Here is a 23,280-nt window from a genome sequence, read left to right as displayed (position 1 = left end):
ATTACTTTCCCCACCAAATCCCAAGATTTCATGTTCCATAAGAAATAAATGATAGAAAAACTTCTTAATTCATTACCCTCAATAGGTCATTCTTCAATTCCATATCTTGCCTGATGTTGAGTAAGGTCTCCAGAAACAGTTGTCTTTCAACAAATAATACTAATGACAACAATGAATGTAACAATGACTAACATTCAGTGAGTATCTATTTATTATGACATGCATAATTCTAAACATTTTATCTTATTTGACCCTTACACAAAATTATGAGGTAGGTATTATGATTATCCCCATTTTATAATTTCTACTGAGACATACATGTATAAAAACAAACAAACAAAAATCTCAGGAGGGATAAATACTAAACAGATAACATCCTTTGGGAAGGAAAATGGGTACAAGGATAGTGGTCAAAGGGTATGTTTGTCTTATTTGTAATGTTTCAATCTTTATAAGGAAAATATATTCATACATTATTTCTGCAATTAAAATAAAAGACATGATAAAAAGATATACCAAGGGATAATGTCCATCAGGGCATTGTGTATGATGGCAAAAACTCTGGAAGAAACAATAATGTCTATCACTATGGATTTAATAAAATGCTATTATAGAAACATAATGAAACACCATGAAGCCATTAAAAGGATATCCATTTACTGAGTGCAAAGTTGTTCATGAATGTTTTTACAATAAGAAAGCCTAAATTTTGTAAAGAGCAAAATGTAAGTCATCTTCAGAAATAAAGAGGTCACTTCTCTGTTATTAAAGGTACTTTAAAAATATAGGTATTTTACAAACCATGATGTAAACAGATGGACTTTACAGTCATATAAATTTAAGATGAACTAAGATTAAGAATATAATAACTACAGACAAATCAGGAGGGGAAAGAAAATGAAAATCACAGGATTACATTTCAGCATGAATTCTCTGATGTTTAAGGTTATAAAGGTGTCAAAAGTTCTGTCATTTTTAATTTTTGCTAGGTTGAATTATCTGATGTCAAGAGAAAAACAAATTTTATTAAAGAACTTCCAAAATGTATTTTATTTATGGGGTGTTGATTTTCCTACATTTATCTTGGGCTAAATAAGCTGTAGTCAACAAATAACATGCTTATACATTATCCTATTTAGAAGGATGATTATCAAGATAATTCTCTGATGTTGAATAGTTTTGAGCTGTAATTAAAAGCCTTCCCACACATTTCATATATTCTGTGGTTTATCACCAGTACAAATTTTGATGCTGAATAAGTTGTGAGGCATAATTAAAGGTCTTCCCACATTCCCTATATTCATACGGTTTTTCACCAGTATGAATTCTATGATGACTAATAAGTTGTGAACTCTGAGAATAGGCTTTCCCACATATCTTACATTCGTAGGGTTTCTCACCAGTATGAATTCTCTGGTGTCGAGTAAGGTCTGAACCAGAACGAAAAGCCTTTTCACATTCCTTACATTCATAGGGTTTCTCACCTGTATGGATTCTCTGATGTTTAATAAGTTGTGAGCTCTGACTAAAGGCATTGCCACATTCTTTACATTCATAGGGTTTCTCCCCCGTATGAATTCTCTGATGTTGAGTAAAGTTTGAGCCACTACTAAAGGCCTTCCCGCATTCTTTACATTCATAGGGCTTCTCACCAGTGTGAATTCTCTGATGTCTAGTGAAGTTTGAGCCACTACTAAAGGCTTTCCCACATTCCTTACATTCATAGGGCTTCTCACCAGTGTGAATTCTCCGATGTCGAGTAAGGTCTGAGCCATAAATAAAGGTTTTTCCACATTCCTTACATTCAAAGGGTTTCTTGCCAGTATAAATTTTCTGATGGTGACGGAGTCTTGAGGGATGTCTAAAGGTCTTTCCACATTCTTTACATTCATAGGGTTTGTCAATGGTATGAATTATCTGATGTGTAGTAAGCTGTGAGTCATGTCTACACTCCTTAGTTGCACAGTATTTCTCTTTATTATGAATTATTTGCTGTAAGGATAGATCCTGATTAAAAGTGGGCATGCCTTCATGGGTGTATATTGGTTGATTGAAATGTCCCTCCTGAGAGCCATGTTGTTTCTCAAACTGGTCATTACATTCCCAATCATCTCTGAAATTAGAGCACTGAAGGTCATGTCTTGTAAGTCTTCCCATTATCTCCCACTGGGCTGACTCTATTTCATTAATTTCCTTCTTCAGAAATAATTTCTTGGTTTCATATCTTGATCCCAGGACTGAAAGAAAATATGAAAGTAATCACTCACATTTTTCTTGTTTGGGAGAAATAAAACTTCAATTAAAATGGAAGAATTAAACCATATTTTTTTAAAAAATGGACTAGAAGAGTGAGAGAGATCACATAGTAAGATGAGGGCAGAAAGTAAGCCACTGGTTTCCAAACATTGCTACAGGTTAGAATTACATAGGGGAGCTTCTTAAATACACAGTCTTATTTCCTTTGTTATAGGATGACTCTAATCATACACACACATATACACACACTCACATATATACATACAAGAGCAAGCTACAGCATAAAGTAAGGGAAATGGTCATACCTACTTAGAGTTGACAGGATTAAATTAATATGTCAAAAGAAAATTTCTAAGGGGTTGGCAAACTATGCCTGCAGCACTGCAAAAATTTTTGTAAGTAAAGTTTTATTGGAACACAGCCACACTAATTTATTTATGTACCATGGCTTTTTTTTTTTTAATATATCTTTATTGATTTCAGAGAGGAAAGGAGAGTGAGAGAGATAGAAACATCAACGATGAGAGAGTCATTGATTGGCTGCCTCCTGCACACCCTCGACTGGGGATCGGTCCCACAACCCGAGCATGTGCCCCGACCGGGAATTGAACCCCGATCGCCTGAATCCTAGGTCGATGCTCAGCTGCTGAGCCACGCCCAGCTGGGCCGTACCATGGCTACTTTTGAGCTACAGTGGCAGAAGTGAGTAGTTGCAACAGAGACCACACTGACTGCAAGCCTAAAATATTTACAATCTGCCCTGCCAGTGTGGCTCCATGCTTGAGCATCAACCCATGAACCAGGAGGTCACGTTTTTATTCCCAGCCAGAGCACATGCCCAGGTTGCTGCCTCCATCTCCAGTACGGGGGTGTGCAGGAGGCAGACAATTGATGATTCTCATTGATGTTCCTTTCTCTTCCTCTCCCTTCCTCTCCCTGAAATCAATAAAAATGTATTTAAAAAATCACATATTAAAGTATTTACAATCTGACCCTTTAAGAAAAAGTTTGCTAGCCCCTGGTTAGATGTGTACTGTCCATTACAGTACCCACTAGCATATTATCTATTTAAATTGAACATAATTAAAATTAAATAAAAATTCAAAATCAGCCCTATGCACATTTCTGGTGTTCAATAGCCAAATGTAGCTAGTGGCTACCATGCTGGAAATCACAAATATAGAACATTTCCCTCGATGAAAGTTCTATTTGATAGCACCTTTCTAGATGCAGTACGTAGAGGCCCAGGGTCTCTTTAACAAATGATAGAGGGTAGCAATTCACATGGGAAAATAGCTTAAGAAAAGTCAAATGTTGAATGAATCTCGCATGAGTGGTATATAGGAAGGAGTCTTTTGTGGCTAGATAATATATTTGGGGTTTGATGAACACACTATGTGCCTTGGGATTCTGTGATGCTGATATTAGAAGGAAAGGACTTAACACATGCACAAGCACTATAGTGGTGCTGACCAACTGACAGGAAGGGCATTTGCATGTTCAAAAGGAAGAAAAGACAATATAATGGAAGGCAGTGTATTGCTATTGAAAGATGAGAGGCACAAGAGTCAGTTATATGAGTTTTGAACTAAAACCCAATTAATTACAAGCATTGTTTTCTGGACAAATTAGTTCATCTTTCTGAGCCCCCAATTCTATCTTTAACATGGGAATGATAACTAACACGATCATTGTGAGGATTGGGAATAACATATGAAAAGTATTTAGTATAAAATAACCGTTTTGTATTTGAGAAATACTATTATGAAAGAATTTCTATACAAACATGGGAATGTTAGGGAAGTGTAGTATTTTTGGAAGAGCATACTATGGACCCAGAGGGAAACCTCAAGTCAAAGAAGTGAAACTCATTCTAGTGCCATCATCTTTCTCTTCCTCTCACATATGACTCAGCAAATACTGTTTAATCTTGCTCCTAATACAGCAAGAAGCTCTTCCCTGTGTCTTTACTGCCTAATGTGAAATCTCTCTCCCTGGGACTACTGGGATAGGCTTCACCTAGTTTTCCCACTTGAGGTTTACAATCTCCAACCCACGTTCCTGCAGTGGCATTGCCTGCCACTGCTCTGCTTGCAGTTCTTCAGTGGATTCCCGTGATACTGCTTTTACAGTAAAAACTAGCCCCTGAGCATGGTCTACAAAGCTCTGAGCCATGTGATTCCTGCCTGCCTCTTCAACCAAATCTCACAGCATGCTCCCTTTTCGTTTCTAAGCTCCATCTAAACTTTCAGTATTTTGCAGTTCTTCAAACACTCCCCAGCTCTTAGTCCCTCTTAAGGCCTTTCCAGGTACTACTGTTCCTTGTGTCTAGAAGGTGTCTTCTTTCACTACTGGCCTTGATCACTATTGCTCATTTTCCAGAGCTCTACTTTTAAAGGTCATACGTTTTTTACGTCTTCCCTGATCCCAGCACAAAATTATACCCTCCTTGTAATTACCGTCTGTTCTCTTCCTTAATAGGATTTTCACAATTTGTAATTACATTTGTAATTTAGGTTCATTTAATATCTTTTTCCCTCTAAAGGTCTTAAGTTTTGTGAAGGCAAGAAAAGTGTCTAATGTCTTTATCAATGTGTATTCAATGCTGAGCACAGTATCTTGCACATATTGGAAGATCAACAAATATTTATTGACTGACTCAATTAGCACATATACTCCTTAATAATAAAGTCTAAAAAAATTCCTCTAGAAAAAAAGGACATATTCTTTTCAAACATGGCACACTGAATATATGCATTCGTTACTACTCTTCCATGAAGTCCACTAAGTGAGAGTAATTAGATTAAATGAAAGAAGAAACTCCATTAAGACAAAGAGAATGGGAGAGGAAGGAGCAGCAAAAAGATTTTGGAAGCTAGAGAGTAGATGGAATAGGAATAAATGATGTAACAACCATAAAAAAATTGAAATAGACATTGTTGATTGGTCCTACTGTAGAATCCCAGACATTTTCAAGAACTGCAATCATTAGGTACCTTTAAAAAGTAGGGTGTATAAGGTAAACTCTTCTAGGAAGATCATTTCCAATAAATCTACACATCCTTACAGACCAACAAGCTCTAATCAGCTTTTTAATGCCATGGTGCTTTATATGCAGATAGCCTTGAGTTACTAGCTATTTCAGGAAAATCTTAAACATGAGGGATTAAAATAAACAAAAAGAAAAAAAGAACTCAGGAAAGAGAGTCAATAGCAAATTTTTTTTTTAATTCATAAGAAGAATGCTTCTAAAAACAACATATAACAATCCCACAAGAAAATGATGTCAGAAAAAGAAATATTCAAAGAAGAAAAATGTTTTGTATAAAAATTAATTCAAGGATTAGAATGTAATAAAATCCCACAGAAAGCACTACATAAAAAGAGAGATGAAAAAAAAGAATTCTAGGGCTAGGGCAAGAAATTTAAGATTTGAATTATCAGTGTTCAATCATTTAAAAATTTAATGAGCCCTTCCTATGTATCAGACATGGTACCAGTCACTGGATAGAAAAAGTAAACAAAGCTTGAGACATAGAGAACAGAGAAAACGATGGGGAACAAATGATCAAGAAATTTTCAATTATTTAAAGTTTCTAGAATAAAATGTCTCAGTGTGTGCCCAGCCAAATGGAAGAATAAAATCAACATCATGATAACTAAACATGAAATATCAGAACATCATAAATAAAGAATAAATTATAAAAGCTTCCACTCAAAGACATTAAACAAGTCGCATAAAAGAACTAAAAACCTAATGGGTTTTGGACCTCTCAAAAACACTAAATGCTAGAAGATTTCAGAAATCCATGGCGCAATGTCATCAAAATTTTGAAGGCAAGTTTTTTAACCTAAAATTACATCTCCAGTCAAATTATCAAACATGAGAGTGAAATGAAAACATTTTCAGACATGCAAGGATCCACAAAACATACTATTTACTTCTCTTGCATACTTTCCTTGGTGCTTTTGGAAGATGTGCCTCAGTATGAGGGAATAAACCAAGAAAGGAGGACGCATGAGATGCCAAAAACAGAAGAGGGTCAAAAGGGGAGAGGTAAAGGGAATAGATGGGACGATGCTAAGGGATTCCATGCAATGATCATGAAGGGAAATTCTAAAATGACAGCTATGTAACAGTCTCGACTGGGGCACAAGAACAAAGGATTAGAAGGATGTCTCAGTTTAAAAATACACCAGTAGGGGAACCCTGGTACACTGCTGGTGGGAATGCAGACTGGTGCAGCCACTATGGAAAACAGTATGGAGGTTCCTCAAAAAATTAAAAATGGAGCTGCCTTTTGACCCAGTGATCCCACTTCTGGAAATATATCCTAAGAAGCCTGAAACACTAATCAGAAAGAAAATATGCACCCCTATGTTCATAGCAGTGTAGTTTACAATAACTAAGATCTGGAAACAGCCCAAGTGCCCATCAGCAGATGAGTGGATAAAAAAGTTGTGGGACATTTACATCATGGAATACTACGCAGCTGTAAAGAAGAATCTCGTACCCTTTGGGACAGTATGGATGGACCTGGAGAGTATTATGCTAAGTGAAATAAGCCAGGCAGAGAAAGACAAACATCACATGATCTCGCTTATACGTGGAATCTAAAGAACTTAATAAACTGATAAACAGAATAGATTCAATGACATGGAAGCATGGATCAGACTGACGAATGTCAGAGGAATGGAGGAGGGCGGGTGAGTGGAGGGGGAGAGAGTAACCAAAGAATTTATATGCATATATACACAACCCAGGGACACGGACAATGGTGGGGAGAGGGGTTGGGGAGGGGAGTGGGATGGGGTGGAACGGGTCATTGGGGAGAAAAAGGGACATCTGTAATATTTTAAACAAAAATAAAATTTAAAAAATACACCAGTTATGCCTGGCCGGTGTGGTTCAGCAGTTGAGGATCGACCTATGATCCAGGAGGTCGAGGTTCGATTCCCGGTCAGGGCACATGCCTGGATTGCGGGCTCGATCCCCAGTGGGGGGGGGGGGCTTCCTCTCTCAGAAATCAATAAAGATATATTTTTAAAAATATACCACTTATGTGATGTGTCTGAAGAGTTAGATTAATAACAGATAAAGAGAAAACTAAGGACCTCTCAATGAAGACCAGGACTAACAGCATGGAAATTAACAGAGCTCAGCAATGAAAACCATTTACCTAGTCATTAAGTGAACTGAATAATAACTTAATTTAAAAGCTGTGATATATTTGGAAGGTGAGGAAAGAAGGTGTAGAGTAAGTAAGTTATCTTCAAATTCTACAGTAAAAAGTCAATCATAACTAAAACTAGAATTTTTGAAAAATTCTCAGAGGAGAAAGGATAGAAATGGTGACTGAAAAAAATTGGTGACAGAGTCATAGGGAAGGAAAATGATAGAAAATAAATGTGAAATATGAGTCCCAGAAGGATAATATGGCGATGATACAAAACCAAAAGTAAAACGGATTTCCAGAGCTGAAAAAAACTTTTAGTAATCAGATGGTTCCCTTCTGTGCTGAACAGAATTTATGAAGAAAGATTTTAACTAGGTATATCTAGGTAAAACTTCTGTGCTTCAAGGAAGAAAAGAAAACTCTATAGAACTTAAAACCTAGATGAATCAGGTTGTATCCTACTCACATGTTTGTGTTTGGTGTTGCCCCAACAATTCTCTAAAGGTATGAATAGTGGTCAGCCTTGAGATATCAGATTTAATAGAGAAATCTGGATTTCTGGCTTTCCTTGAAAGATTGGATTATCTGGCATCACTGGGCCTGCATTCTCACATGACAGCTGTCTCCTGGCCTTAACAAGTGCTTACCCCTTTGAGACAGGGTATAGCCTCTCTCTCATTAGTCACTGTCCCTACTACTGCTTAGTCCCACATGAATCCTCAGGCTGGAGTCAGTTGCCATGTACATCTGTAATATTGTTTTCACCTTCATTCCTGAGGAGTTTTTGCTGGATATAGAATTCTGGGTTGACAGTTCTTCTGTATAATAAAATACTGTTCAACTTCCTACCCGGTTTATGAAGCAAAACCCATTCATTCAAATCAGTTTCCCTACAAGTAATGCATTATTTTCTATGTTTTTTCAATACTTTTTGTCATACATGTTCAGTAACTTGATTATGGTATGTCTGAGCATGGATTCCTTTGGGTTTACCCTGTTGGGGCAGCTCAGCTTCTCCAATTGGTGTATCTTTCACCAATTTTGGTAAGCCATTATTTCTTCAGATAGTTTTTTCAGTCCTGAACTTTCTTCTCTCCTTCTGAGAATTTAATAACAAAATTGTTAACCTTTGTTATTGTTCCACATATCCCTGAAGTTGTATTCTTTTTAAGTTTTCAGTCTTTTTTTCCCTGTTATTCACACTGGCTAATTAATTCAGATCTACCTTCAAGTTCACTAGTTTCCCCTCCATTCTCCTATTTAGTCTATCCAGTGAGTGTTGTTTTTAAAAATTTTGGCCATTGTATTTTTCAGTTCTGAAATTTCCATTTGTTTTTTTGTCTTCTATCTTTTAATTGTATTGTTTGGTTTTCTGCTAATGAGTTATATGGGTTTTGTATATATTTTTTAGATACTAAACCCTTAACATATAATTTGCAAATATTTTCTCCCATTCTAATAGGTTGCCTTTTCATTTTCTTGATGGTTTTCTTTGCTGGGCAGCTTTTTAGTTTGCTTTTTAGTCCCACTTGTCTATTTTTGCTTTTGTTGCCTTTGCTTTTGGTGTCAATCCAAAAAATCCAAGGCTGTCAAGGAACTTACGCCTATGTTTTCTTCTAGGAGTTTTATGGTTTCAGGTCTTTTGTTCAAGTATTTAATTCATTTTGAGTCAATTTCCTGTGAATGATGTAAGATAGTGGTCCAGTTTCATTCTTTTGCATGTTAGTTAAGTTTCCCCAATATCATTTATTAAGGAAACTGTCCTTTCCCCATTGTATATTCTTGGCTCCTTTTTAAATAAATTTATTGACCATCTATGTGTGTTTTTATGCCATTACCATACTGTTTTGATTACTATAGTTTTGTAATATACAGGTGACCCTGAACAACACAGGGGTTAGGAGTGATCACCCAAAAAGTTAGAAATCTGCATATAGCCCAGCTGGTGTGGCTCAGCAGTTAAGCATCGACCTATGATCCAGGAGATCAAGGTTCAATTCCCAGTCAGGGCACATGCCCAGGTTTCCGGCTCGATCTCCAGCAGGGGACATGCAGGGGGCAACCAATCAATGACTCTCTCATCACTGATGTTTCTCTCTCTCCCTCTCTTCCTCTCTCTGAAATCAATAAAGATTTTTTTTTTTAAATATGCATATAATTTAAGTAAGCCCTCCACCCACGTGAATTCCCGACCATGGTTCAGGAATACAGTTGACCCATGAACAACGCAGGTTTAAACATTTAAGTGGACAAAAAAGTTCAAACCATTGCTCAAAAGTCCACTATAGCTTGAAATTAGAAGGTGTGATGCCTCCAGGTGCCTCCTCCTCCTTTCTCAAAACTGCTTTGGCTATTCAGGGTCTTTTGTGGTTCCATACTAATTTTAGGATTGTTTCTGTTTCTCTCAAAGTTGCCACTGGAATTTTGATAAGGATGGCACTGAATCTGTAGATCGCTTTGGGTCATAGGGACACTTTAACAATACTAATTCTTCCCATCCATGAGCATGGAATATCTTTCCATTTCTTTGTATCTTCTTCAATTTCTTTCATCAGTGTCCTAGAATTTTCAGTGATTATATTTATTCCTAGGTATTTCATTCTCTTTGATACAATTGTAAATGAAATTGTTTTGAAATTTCTCTTTCTGAGCATTCGTTGTGAGTGTATAGAAACACAACTGATTTTTGAATATTGATTGTGCAATTTTACTGAACTCATTTACTACTTCTAACAGTTTGGTGGTTTTTGGTAGGGATCTTTAGGGTTTTCTATATACAATATCATGCCATCAGCCAATAGAAACAGTTTTACTTCTTCCTTTTCAATTTGGATGCCTTTCCTTTCTTTTTCTTGCCTAAGGGCTCTGGCTAAGACTTTCAGTACTATGTTAAATAAAATTGGCAAGAATCCTTGTGTTGTTCCTGATCTTAGAGAAAAAGCTTTCAGCTTTTGCCACTGAGTATAATGTTAGCTGTGGGCTTGCCATATATGGCCTTTATTATGTTGAGGTATGTTCCCTCTACCCCCACTTTGTTGAGAGATTTTTATCACAAATGGGTATTTTAAAAATTCAACATTTTTAATGAAACTTTACTTAATGTACTTTTAAAGTTCATATGGAAGACCAAAAAAGAGAAGTATAACTGCACACTTCTGAAGAGAAAGGTGGAGGGATCTGTCCTACCAGAGATAAGAATGTTTTATAAAAGCAAGAGTAATTAGGACAGGTATAGATAAAAAAGCCAATAGGACAAGAGAGAACTATGTATACATAGAATTTTAATATATGACAAAAGAAACATTGTGGATCAGTGGAAAACAAATAGGCTTTTCATTCAGTAGGACATAGGTAAGTTGTTTTCTATATGGGAAACAATTACAACTGGTCTCTATTTCACACCTTTCATAAAAATCAATTCCAGTTACATTAATAGGACTTTGATAAGAAAGTAAAAGCATACAAAACAGAGAAAATTGGGCTAGGGAAAGGTTTCTTAAAACCCCCAAAGGTGTGAAGCATACAGGAAAAAAGTATAATTTTTAATAAACTATACATAATTTATCTACTAACTATATAATTTAACCATACTAACACAGAGAATTACAGTTCATCAAAAGATATCATAAAGAAAGTAAATAAAGAAGCTACAACTAGAACAGATGTCTATAAAACATGTTACTGGCTAAAAATTAGTATCTAGAAAATATATAAGAAATTCCTACAAATCATTTAAAACAATGAAATAAGACTTTCTATTCACCAGATTGTTAAGAAAATGAAAAAAATCTTAGAATATCAATTACAGGGAGAGAAGGTGATACAAATACTTGAAAAATAGTTTGGCATTACCTAGTAAAGCTGAATGTATGCCAAGACCCAGCAATTGTATTCCTAGGTGTATTTCCTAGCAAATCTCTTATACATGCAAATCTAGAGATGTTATCTTATAATTTTATGTTAATTATATATTATATATACCCTATTGTGTATATAACTACATTTAATAAATAACTATACTATTTTTTAAATAAAAAACTTAATGGATAGGTTAAAGAACCAAAAGCTCAGAGCTAAAGATTATATTAGTGGATCAACACAAATTAAGCCACAAAATTCTATGTAGAAGCAGCATAAATGGAAAAACAGGTGAGGAGTAAAAGGTACTGGAGATGACCCAGATGTTCTAATGTTTCTTAACAAGAGCTTAAGAGAGAAAAGAGGAAATAGTAACGAGGTAATATTTGAAGAGGTGACTGCCAAGGACTTCCTATTACCAAAAAAGAGATGAGTCCTCAGATTGAAAACTACACCAGAAGTACCGCTGTACTTCCTCAGGTCTCTGCACAATGTCACCTTAATGGAAAAAGCTGCTTTTACCATGTCACATAAAATAGCACCCTCTACCCCCTCTCTCTACTTTGCTTTCCTTTCAGCACTTACTATTACCTGATATATTATGTATTCACTTATTTGTGTATCTATCCCTGCGCTGGAGGGTAAGCTCTGAGAATAAAGTTTTTTCCTGTTCTATTCACTACTGTACGCTCAGTGTTAAGAGTAGTGCTGGGTGTGCAGCGGGTACTCAATAAACATATACTGAGTGATGTGCTGTCCTGTTTTCCTCCTTCGTACCAAGTCTCTCTATCTTTGCCAGCTCTAAGTTCTCAGTGGAGGCACAGACCCTTTATTTCCAGTAGTCTATCTGAAGTCAATGACATGGATGCTTAAATCTCCTTCCATGACTTCTACATGGATCAACTCTTCTACATCTTTAGCCCTCACTTTCTGCTGAGCTCCCTGTTTTCACCTCTCTCATGGTGGTTCCACTTTGTACAAGCTATATATAGACATGTTCTAGTACCTTTACTAAGCTATAAATTCTATAACTGCCTACTCCCTTTTTTTAATTATCTCCAGCACCTAGAAAAGTAAATTAGAAAATCGGTAAAAGCTTGTTAAAAGTGTAACTGAATCAATGAGTGTATGAACTACTGTATCTAAAAAACTCTAAAGAAAATAAGTCTTTGGCAATGTAGAAAAGAATATATTTCAGGAGACAGTGATGCTTTTATAAAGGCTAATATAAAAGAGGATGAGAAGCTGAAAAGAAACTAGATCCAAAATATGGATAGAAAGGAATATCATTAGATATTCACCAGCTGGCTAAAATTACGAGAGAAGTGGAAGAGGGAAAGAACAGGCAATGTGTTCAGTAAGGGGAAAGGTGAGGTCACTTGAAAGCTCATGCTGAAAAGGTTCTTTTGCACAACAGGCCTTAAGCTTTTTGGGAGAGCTTCCCAGAGAGCATCTCAAAGGTATAGCCTCTCCACTGAACAACTGGGTCATTACTGCCATGCCTCACTTACCTGGACACTGGCCTCCTGTCACTTCTCTGTCAACCAACCAGGGCTCCTTCCCCTGCTCCAAGAAGGAGATCACATCTGGTTTAGAAATAGAATGTCCTGCTTATAAAAGAAGTAATGAGACATGTTTATGATAAGAATGTCCCAGAATTCAAATCCAGTTCCTTCATTAAGAAAGAGTCAAAGAAAGGTATAACAGATTTATGAAACATAATGAGGATCTGAAACTTTCCCCATAACTCAACACAGCTTCTTCTTTCTCCCTCATAATATTAAAAAACATTCCTCTGGGAACTGGATTAGAAATCTAACTGGTTACTTGAAAGGTATTTCAGCCTGGAGGAAGCAGACCTTCTGAGGACAGAATCTGAATTAATACGGACAGACGTCCTTACCCATTGAGACCAGGTGGCTGTAATTCTCCAACATCACATCTCTGTACAAATCTCTCTGATCATCATTCAGGTATTCCCACTCCTCCCGAGAGAAGTCTATGCACACATCACTGAACACCACTGACTCCTGGAACAACAATCACGTATAGGACTTGATTAATTTTTTAAACAGTGTTTTTGGGAAGGAAAGGGAGAAGGAAATAAATAAGGGGAGAAGAAGTGAACAACAGCAAGCCTATAGAGAGGGGCTGCATGTCTGGGGTGCAAGTAGAGGACCGTAAACAAGCATGACTGAAGCAATGGGCTTCCTGTCGCTGTTTCCTCAGACAAAACTACCTGTTTATACGGGGACACTGCCACTACCTACATAAGTCCGGGAGGGTACAGAGTCTAAGAGGAATTGTATATACAAATGCCTAACACAATACTTGTCATACAATACGAATGTGCTTCTTTCTCTCTCCTCTTTTTCTAAATACTGAAAGTAAAATTTCAGAACAAGGGATAAACAGAAGACATTAAAAGCATCCAGAGAAGAGTATATCATATAAAAGAGAGGCAATGGGATTTTTTACAACATTATTAAAAATAAGAAATAAGAACAAGTCTTCAATATTCTTATGTAAAAAAGAAATTCTGACCAAGAATTCTATAAATGAACTATCATTCTGTTGTAAGGATTGAAAAAAGACATTCCTAGACATAAAAGGACACAAGCACAATGTCTTAGGAAACTACCAGATGATGTGCTCCACCAGAATGGGGGAGTAAACCAGAAAAGACGACGACATGAGAGTCAAGAAATAGGTAAATTAACACAGGAAAACAGTGAAGGAAACCCCAGGAAGCAGAAAAAGGGAAGTCTTGGGAAAACTGCAGCAGGCCTAGAGAGGGCAGGACTAAAAAGGGAACGAAGGTGAAAGTCTCCATGTTCAAAAGGAATGATGTGCTTGGTCAGATGGCAAACATATTAACTGGCATGTGACAGTGATTCTGGAGGTTTTGGATAAAAATACATGGATAACTAAGCAAATGGGGGGGGGGGGAGTTAACCTCAGGAAAAATGAAAAGTCATAACAGAATAAAGCCAAGAGAGCTCAGCAGTGAGTGATACTTACAGTACTAATATTCCATATACTGTTGATTTCACCAAAAATTGTGATATAATTAATAACAGAATCAGAGGAAATGAAGGGTACAATACGGGAGTACAATGTCTCTTCCACTCTGCAGTAAGTCAAGAGGTAAGGAGTAAAATTGATTCATCAAAAAATAGCAATTAAACCATATTCAGGATTTGAGGGAGAAAGGAAGTTGGGGGCTGGGTGAAAAAGATGAAAGGACTGATTAAGAAGAACAAACTGTCAATTACAAAAGTCACTGGGATGTAAAATACAGTATAGGCAACATCGTCAACAATATAATAACTACAGCGCCACGTGTACTTGAAGTATCTTGGGTTATCGATTTGTAAATTGTATGATTATCTAACCACTATACTGTACACCTAAAACTAATATAAACTAATATTGAAAATCAACTGTAATTAAAAAATTAACAAAAGAGTTGAGGGCAGTCACCTTTTAGGAGTGGGGCTGGTGATTAGATAATACTGGATTAGTACTACTTCACTTGTACTCATGTGTACAATGACTTTTAAAAACATTTTATCTTAGAAAATTAAATTTGCATATAATTCAAGACTGCACCATTATAATGTCACACTATTATATAATAAGAACTATTCCTTGTTAACAGCATATTCTTTTCATAAGCATGTTTTTCACTGAATAATATTCCATTATATGGATATAAATGGTAACTTTTCTTTTGCCTTCAGGCATTGAGGCTACAGGTGATCTTTGAAGATCTCCCCAACATTAGCCCAATGTCGCCTACAACCCCACCCACTGTTCAACTATAAATTCCCTTTGTTCCTGAGCTACTGGAAACTGAGGCAGATCATTCCATTATTAAGACTGAAATCAAACAAAACCTTATTCCACGTGTTTTCTAATTGAAAACCTAGGTCTGTGGAGATGATCAGGGCTTTTTACTTATTTTCATCCTATCAAATCATTGTCCAAGCAGATTAGATTCATTAACAAATGAATCGAGATTTCTGGGAGAAGTCTAAGATAGAAGATGCTGAAGTACTTACAAAATGAGTTTGTAAACACTGTTTAAAAAAAGAAGGGAGATGCCTGGCCAGGCGTGGCTCAGCGGTTGAGCATCGACCTAGGATCCAGGAGATTGAGGTTCGATTCCCAGTCAGGGCATGTGCCAGGGTTGTGGGCTCGATCCCCAGCAGGGGGCATGCAGGAGGCAGCCGATCAATGGCTGTCATCATTGATGTTTCTATCTCTCTCTCTCCCTCTCCCTTCCTCTCTCTGAAATCAATAAAGACATATTAAAAAAAAATAAAAATAAAAATAAAAGAAGAAGGGAGAACTGAGGGGCGGGCACTGGGTGGTTTAGGAGAAAATTGGGGTCAGTTTTCTGAAAGGGGACCATGTGAAGCAGTGTAAAACATTTTTTTCCCCAAACTTGGTCTTAGTCAGACAGATTTTACATTATGTAATTCACAATCTCTTCGTGGAAACAAATAAGGCTTCTTGATGAAATTCATAAGGAACTTTCTGATAAATTTTAATCTGATTGACACCGCCTCAGAGCCACTTGACCCTCTAACAGTTATCTGCACGTTAAGAGTGTAAAGAAAGATCTTTAACCAGACATTCTTTTCTTTTACAATGATTATTGAACCACTTCTTTTTTCTATAACTATCTCCACAAACAGAGAAATATGTGAACTGGCTTATTAGAGACCTTTTTCTTCAAAGCAAAGGTAAGAGAACTTAGGTATCGCTTATAACTAAACTGTCTGAAAGTTTTTTGTTTTTTAACGCCAAAAAGCATCATGACTAGGAGAGCAAATATTTATATATACTAGGGATAAAAATGACTCCATTTGAGCAAAAAGCAAAACAAAACAAACAAAAATACAGCATCTCACCTGAGCCATGGCTTTGATATTTGCAGAAAAGGACCAGTCGTCCTCTGGACTCCTCTTTTGGAAAAAGACAGAGCTGGGAGGGGCAAAAGAAGCTACATAAGATCTCACTTGCCTTATAGCTCTTACAACGATCATTTCCCCTCTGTTCACTCCACACAAACACTTGAGGGGTTATTAGGAGAGGAATGGGCAAATATTTCATTATCCCCAACTCCAGAAACCTCAGGCTTTGACAAGAGCAGGACAGATTTGAACTTAATATGGCTTGGAGAATATATGTATACATACACCCAAAGATAACTTTTTTACATAAATTGTAGCATATTATACATACTGTTTATACACATTTGCTATTTTAACTTAATATATCTTGGACTGGATCCCAACTAGTATATACAGAGTTACATAATTCCCTTAGCTAAACTATACATCATTAAATGGGTATACTTTATTTTACCAATCTGCTGATGATGATCATTAGGATTGTTTCCAGTCTTTCACTATAACAATATTGTACTAAAGATCTTTGTACATATCATTTTACCAACATATGAATTTTGAATGATTAATTCCTGAAAGTTGATTGTAACCATTTTGATTTGGATATGCATTGGTCAAACCAGGTTTCAATGATCTTGGATTGTACAATCAGGTCCCAAGTCCTGAGCAAGAAACAACTGATTGATAAACCAGATCCTCTAATCCTGCCTTAAGAGTCTTACCTTAAGATAACTGAAATCCAGAAAAGTGGAAACTTTAGCAAGCTATTAAAATTAGCATAACAATAGGAAAGACTTGAGTATAGAAATTATGTAGAAATTGACTACACCCACATCACTGATGCTTTAGAATAGCTTCTGACTTTACATAATGAAGTAATAATTTTAACAGTCATGTACATGCTATGTGCTTCTTAAGATGTTTAAAATGTCCAAAAGAATATACTAAAATACTAATAGAAGTCTAAATTGTTTAAGACAAGTAACTGATTTGTGATCTATGTTTCAACTTTTAAGAAAAAAATTTTTTTTGCTTATTAGATATAAGAATATAACAAACTGAGCATTATAAAAGTATAAAGGGCAGTGAGCATTCCTCTCTATGCACAAAGCTCCTTGATCATTAAACAATTTATCGATAATTTCATGTAAAACTAAACACCCAGGAAGTAGCACCATGTTATCAATTATTTATTGGCTACTCACGGTATTCCCCCAGGTGTATATATATATTCCAGGAAATTAAAACCAAAATAATCTACACGTCTCTTCCTTAAAATCTGAAAGCTCTCCTTTTAATATTATTACTATTTATGAAGCCCCTAATATTCTTTTACCAACCATATAGCCTAAATACCAGGCACTGTACGAAATACTAAAGAATCAACAGTAATCCAGAAAGACTTGGAAACAAAATTCCTTCTCCGACACTCCTCACTTTAGGTCTCCCTTTCTGGTCTCTCCTCCTGACCTTTCCCTGGTTAAATGCGCATCCCTGAATGCTGCACCTTCCAAGTGGAATGAGCGGGAAACACTCTTACTTCAGTACCTCCTTCTGCCTTTGTCCCATTCCCAAACCTCTTCATCTTTGCTCCTGTGGGGTATCCTCACAAGCTGAATTCTTGCATCTGGGGGACCTGCTCCTCCTTTTTAAAGCCAAACATCTCCGTGGCCAAGACTATATAGTACTGTTTGTTTGTTTGTTAACCCTTACCTGAGGATATTTTTTCCATTTAGAAAGAGTGGAAGGGAGGTAGGGAGGGGGAGAGAGAGAAAAAGAGAAAGAGAGAGAGGGAGAAACAATAAATCAGTTGATCTAAAGAGTCTCTTTGAGGAACTTCAAACATACATTCCTTGATCTCTAAGCCATATTTTTTGTTTCAAGAAATGTCCATAATAGAAGAGTGGTTTGAATAAACTATCATAAATCCATATACTGGAATATTTATGTAACTATATAAACAATAGCTATGAGTGTCTCTGAATTGTGATGGAGTAATGTCCAGGATATATCATTAAGTGAAAGCAGCAATGTTCAAAAGAGTATGCTATCTTTTTTTATATATTTTTTAAATTTTTTCTTTATTTTAATTGTTGACATTATTACAGATGTCTCCATTTTCCTCCCCTGGGCCCCCCTCCACCCAGCCCCGCCCCTCCTTCCCTCTGGCCATCACCACACTGTTTTCTGTATCTATGGGCTATGCATATACTGGATGTTCTTTGGCTAATCCCTTCACCTTCTTTCATCTAGTCCCTGCCTCCCCTCCCCTCTGACAGCTGTCAGTCTGTTCCATGTATCCATGCCTCTGTTTCTATTTTGTTTGTCAGTTTATTTTGTTCATTAGATTCCACATATAAATGAGATCATATGGTATTTGTCTTTCTCTTACTGGCTTATTTCACTTATCATCATAATCTCTAGGTCCATCGCAAAAGGAAATCATTCGAAAGAATACATGTCCCTGCTCATTTGTGCAAAAGCAGCAGCAGAAGGCTAAAGCAGAAACTAATGAGGCTGATTATGTACAGGGAGTAGGCAGGAACCACATTAATGTTTTCATACTCAAAATACTGTGGCATGCAACAATCAACCAAGATGTTGGGGAACCCAAAGTGTAACACACAAAGCTAAACACATAAAAATGAGTAACAAAACTACATTGAAGAGGTGGCAAAGAAAAGAGCAAAATTGGAAACCATTTTTGACTCTATACTGTAAAGCTAAAGAAGAAAAGTTGCACACAAATACTTTACTGTAGTTAGTAAATTTGTGTTTTATATAAGTATGAGCTAGCAAGTCTGAAACTACTTTACATGTATTCTAGAATATGAGTAAAAAAATACTGAAACACTAGAAACAGGTTTCTCATTGTTGGAGAAAGGAGTTACAAATAAGAAATGGCCAAACTTGATGGGAAACAATTCTCCTTGAGTCTTACATGTATCTGTACATCTTGCCATTGGAAGCACTAAGTGCTATTATTTTGTACTATTTCTCCAAGATGTTTATGTAGTGAGCAGCCTTAAAGACAGAGATATTCTCTCTTCAGAGCAAAGGGCAGGCATGCTTGTTGCCCATTACATAAGATTTAGGTTCCCTAAATTCATGGGAGACACAAATACCTGTGCATTTGCAACACCCTATGGGTGTAAGTGAGCCAGTACAAGAAAATGTTGACACTTTGGCTATTGCTATGAGCAATAAACTGTCTTTCATTTCTGACCCAGAAGTCTCATGTCTTCTGCCAGCATCTGTGAAACTGTGGCAAGCTAACTTGTTAACAAGTAGGTTAAATCTCAGACACTTCACAGTTCTTAACAGAATCCTGTGGTATTGGGTTGAAATTGAAAGTATAAACTAGTGGCTTTTTAAAAAATATATGTGTTTTTTTTTTGCCTGGCCAGGCATGGCTCAGAGGTTGAGCGTCGACCTAGGATCCAGGCGATCGGGGTTCGATTCCCGGTCAGGGCACATGCCTGGGTTGTGGGCTCGATCAAGGACTCTCTCATCATTGATGTTTCTGTCCCTCTCCCTATATATATTTTTTTGTATCTTTATTGATTTCAGAGAGAGGAAGGGATTTTTTTGTATCTTTATTGATTTCAGAGAGAGGAAGGGAGAGAGAGAGAGAAAAACATCAATGATGAGAGTGTCATTGATCCAATGCCTCCTGCACGTCCCCTACTGGTATCCAGCCCAAAACTCAGGCATGTGCCCTGACTGGGAACTGAACTGTGACCTCCTAGTTGATGCTCAACCACTGAGCCACACCTTCCAGGCTAAACTAGTGGCTTTTTAATGTATACAAATAAATAGGTAGATAGATAAATAGCTATAGATTGTGTATATACACATTTGTATATTTCTAGCTCTGTCCACTGACAAAAACTAGAGCAATTATATCCAGATAGCATTGAGTATACCTAGTGCCCAGAGCTTGGTTTATAAATCCATTCTGCAATAAAAGAAACAAGGTCTCCTTGGAAAATTGCTGATTCCAGGACTGGAGAAGGGAAAAATACAAGATAAGCCTGTAACATCTCGAAGCCAGAAAGTAAGGAAGTGCTCAAAAAATGATGGCATGTTGAAAGGACACAGGAGGCAACTTGAAGGAGTTCCTAATGGCCAAATCTGGGACAATTTAGCAATAAAATATATAATAATAATAATGAATTAACACTTATAGGATAAAATAAATGTCCATGAGTTCATAAGTAAATAATCAAATAAACACATGACGAATAAGGACAGTTCTTCCTTACAGTAGAATTTAAATTAATAAATGTAGAAGGAATGATGGAAAGAGAAGATCACCACTAGGCAAACATCACAGTAATAATTATTACAGACAAGAATTACCAATGAATGTTAAATTTAATGGGTGAAAGTATGATGAGAAATATTATTTTTGCATAGTCTCAAAGCATCTAGGCACAAGATACTAATTAAAAAGAGAAAAATTGTAATTTTACATAGGAGAAACCTGGTACCCACTACCAATTAATTTGTAATAGCCCAAAACTGGAAACTATCAAATGTCCATCAACAATGTAATCAATTACTAAATTGTAATATATCCCCAAATGTAATGAGCACTAAGTACAATTACACTCAACAACATAGATGAATCTCAGACATAATATGGAACAAAAGAAGGCACACATAAAAAAGTATATGCTACATAATTCTATTTATATATTAAGTTCAAGAATGGGTAAAACTAACTAATGGTTCAGACAGGTTTCTGATTAGTGATTGTGAGAGAAAAGTAACCGGGAAGGGGTATGAGGGGAACTTCTGGGCATGCTGGCAAAGTTCTTTATATTGATCTAGGAAATTGTTGTACAGTGGTATACTTTTGTGCACTGTACCATATATATTATATCTCATAAAAATGTTTTCAAAACTATCAGAACCATATTTTGGTAGAGATATAAAATGAAATGCTTCAAACACTGCTGTGCAAATATAAACTGGTGCACCCACTTGGGTAAATATTTTGGCATTATTTAGTAAAGTGGAAGATATCAGGCAACCTAGCAATTCCATTGGCAGATAAACTCAGGCACGTGTACCTTATGTAAAAGAATGCTGTTTACAAAGTAAAACAAACAAACTAGAAATAACTCATATGTCCATCAGTACTAGAAGGGATGAGAAGCTGTGGATCAAAGGAGGGATGGATACAATATAGCAAAGAGCAAGGAGCCACTATTATATCTAACATGAAAAATTCTCTAAAACATAGCTGTACAAATAAGCAAAAATAAAAGATAAAGGGCAGCATTCATATAAAGTTTAAAAACCTGGGAAAACTACAGTATAATGCTTAGAGAGGTATACACAAGTGAAAAAAGCCTCATACATTTATCCAGTCACGCAAATCACATAAACACTACGGGAACTTAAAGCTACAGGTAACCCAGCACCCGGGGCCCCGCACGGTCACAAGGATCACGTACCGTACGTGGTCGCACCGTCCCAATCACACTGACCACAGACAAACCCTCGCAGCATTCACAGGCACCCCCACATGCACCTACAGCGCACGGTCGCACAACCACTCGCCCCTACGGGGGCAAACGCTATCACATCCACCGAGCCCAAAGCTCTCCACACCCGCACATACAAAGCCGCACGTGGCCCCAGCCACACACACACACACACCCCGGGTACCGTCCCGTCACACCAGCAGTCACAGGCTCCCAGACTGTGCCGCACACGGTAATCACTGGAACGGCAAGTCACACCCACACGGTCAGTCACCACGTACCACCATGTAGACGAAAACCACACAATTTGAATCTGATCTCCGCGGCACAAAGCCGAGGCTCAGGCTCGGGCCCCGCCCCTCCTCGGGCTCCTCACCTCAGGCCTCTGGAGCTTGCAAAGCGACAGAACCCGCCTCCACGGCAGTTCAACAGTTGCTGGTGTAGACCCACGGGTCCCCCCAGCGCGTGACTTTGAGGCTGAAATGACGCGAGATCACGTTCTGCCGAGGAGCGCTCTGGGAAATGTAGTCGGAGACGTACGTGCGGCGGGCGGCAGGGCTCCCTAACGTCGGACTCCCGCCGGGGCTCAACTGCGGCGCCGCGGCTACGCTGGCGCCCCCGCGTCCAACGGCGCGCCGCACGCCTCGCGGAGCCGGCTGGGCGTCGGGCCGTGGCTCCTCAGAGAGGCCACGCCGCCGCGCTGAACGGGCTGCGTTCCCTCGTCCGCCGTACCGTCGCCGGCTGTGGGACAGGCTCTGGAGGAGCAGGGCCGGCCTGCGCGGGAGGATAACGCACAGCCGACCTTTCCGGGAAATGGAGTCCGGGGCAGGGAACGCGGTGGGTGCACCGTTTGAAATTCGTCTCGATTCCTCACAGCCTGCGCCCAGCTACACCCTGGGAACTTCGGGGGGGAGGGGTGTCACTGCGCCCAAGGAGTGCCCAGGTGTCCGGAGTCGCCGTTTTGGCCCTTGTTCCGTCGTGACTTTGGCGTGGGTTCCTTCAGGGCTGAGGAGCCGTGGGACCTAAGCTCCTGAGCCCCAGAGCCGGTCCGGGAGGCCGAAGGGAGGGGCTTAAGGCCTGCAAAGGGATGGGGGGGCTGGTGGGGAGGAATCGCTAGGCGTGAAACCGGGTCCTGGAGGCCAAGGGGGAGGGGTTTCCGAAATTGCGAAAGGGGCTGGTATTTTGTTTGAATGTCCAGGCCTGAGGACAATGAGGGGTGGCGAGGCAGGCTTTGCAGGAAAAAAGTCATTGAGCGTCTGGGTGTGAGTGACAGGGTGTTGGGGGTCGTAGAGAGAGGGAGAAACTGGATTCGGGGAGTGGTGCGCGTGTAATTGAAGGTTTAGGTGAGTATCACTGTATATATATCGGAGATTTTTTTTTTTTATTTAATGGGAGAAAGGTTACACAATTGAGCTAATAAATGATTTAAAGCTTGACTTTTATGTAAAGCCAGAAGTACCTGTTATAGAATGGAAATAAAAAAAGAAAGCCAGGGGCTTGGCGGGGAGGAGCAAAGGAGAGGAAAGAAAATGGGGACATCTTTAATAGTGTCAACAATAAAAATAAAAAGAAAAT

General features: G+C 38.0%; 1 protein-coding gene across 1 annotated transcript; it reads right to left on the bottom strand.

Moving 5' to 3' along the window:
* Positions 1-188: 188 nt before the first annotated feature.
* On the bottom strand, positions 189-22,161 carry ZNF566 (zinc finger protein 566). Its single transcript, XM_081118262.1, has 5 exons — positions 22,082-22,161; positions 16,211-16,283; positions 13,195-13,321; positions 12,803-12,901; positions 189-2,237 (listed from the first exon to the last, which is right to left on the bottom strand). Exons 2-5 carry the CDS (start codon positions 16,217-16,219, stop codon positions 1,231-1,233), a joined length of 1,242 nt encoding a protein of 413 aa, XP_080974388.1. The 5' UTR covers positions 16,220-16,283; positions 22,082-22,161; the 3' UTR covers positions 189-1,230.
* Positions 22,162-23,280: the final 1,119 nt, after the last annotated feature.

This window comes from Miniopterus schreibersii (genome assembly GCF_964146895.1).
Source record: "Miniopterus schreibersii genome assembly, chromosome: 18".
Lineage (NCBI taxonomy): Eukaryota > Metazoa > Chordata > Mammalia > Chiroptera > Miniopteridae > Miniopterus > Miniopterus schreibersii.
This window is presented reverse-complemented; position numbering and strand designations above follow the sequence as displayed.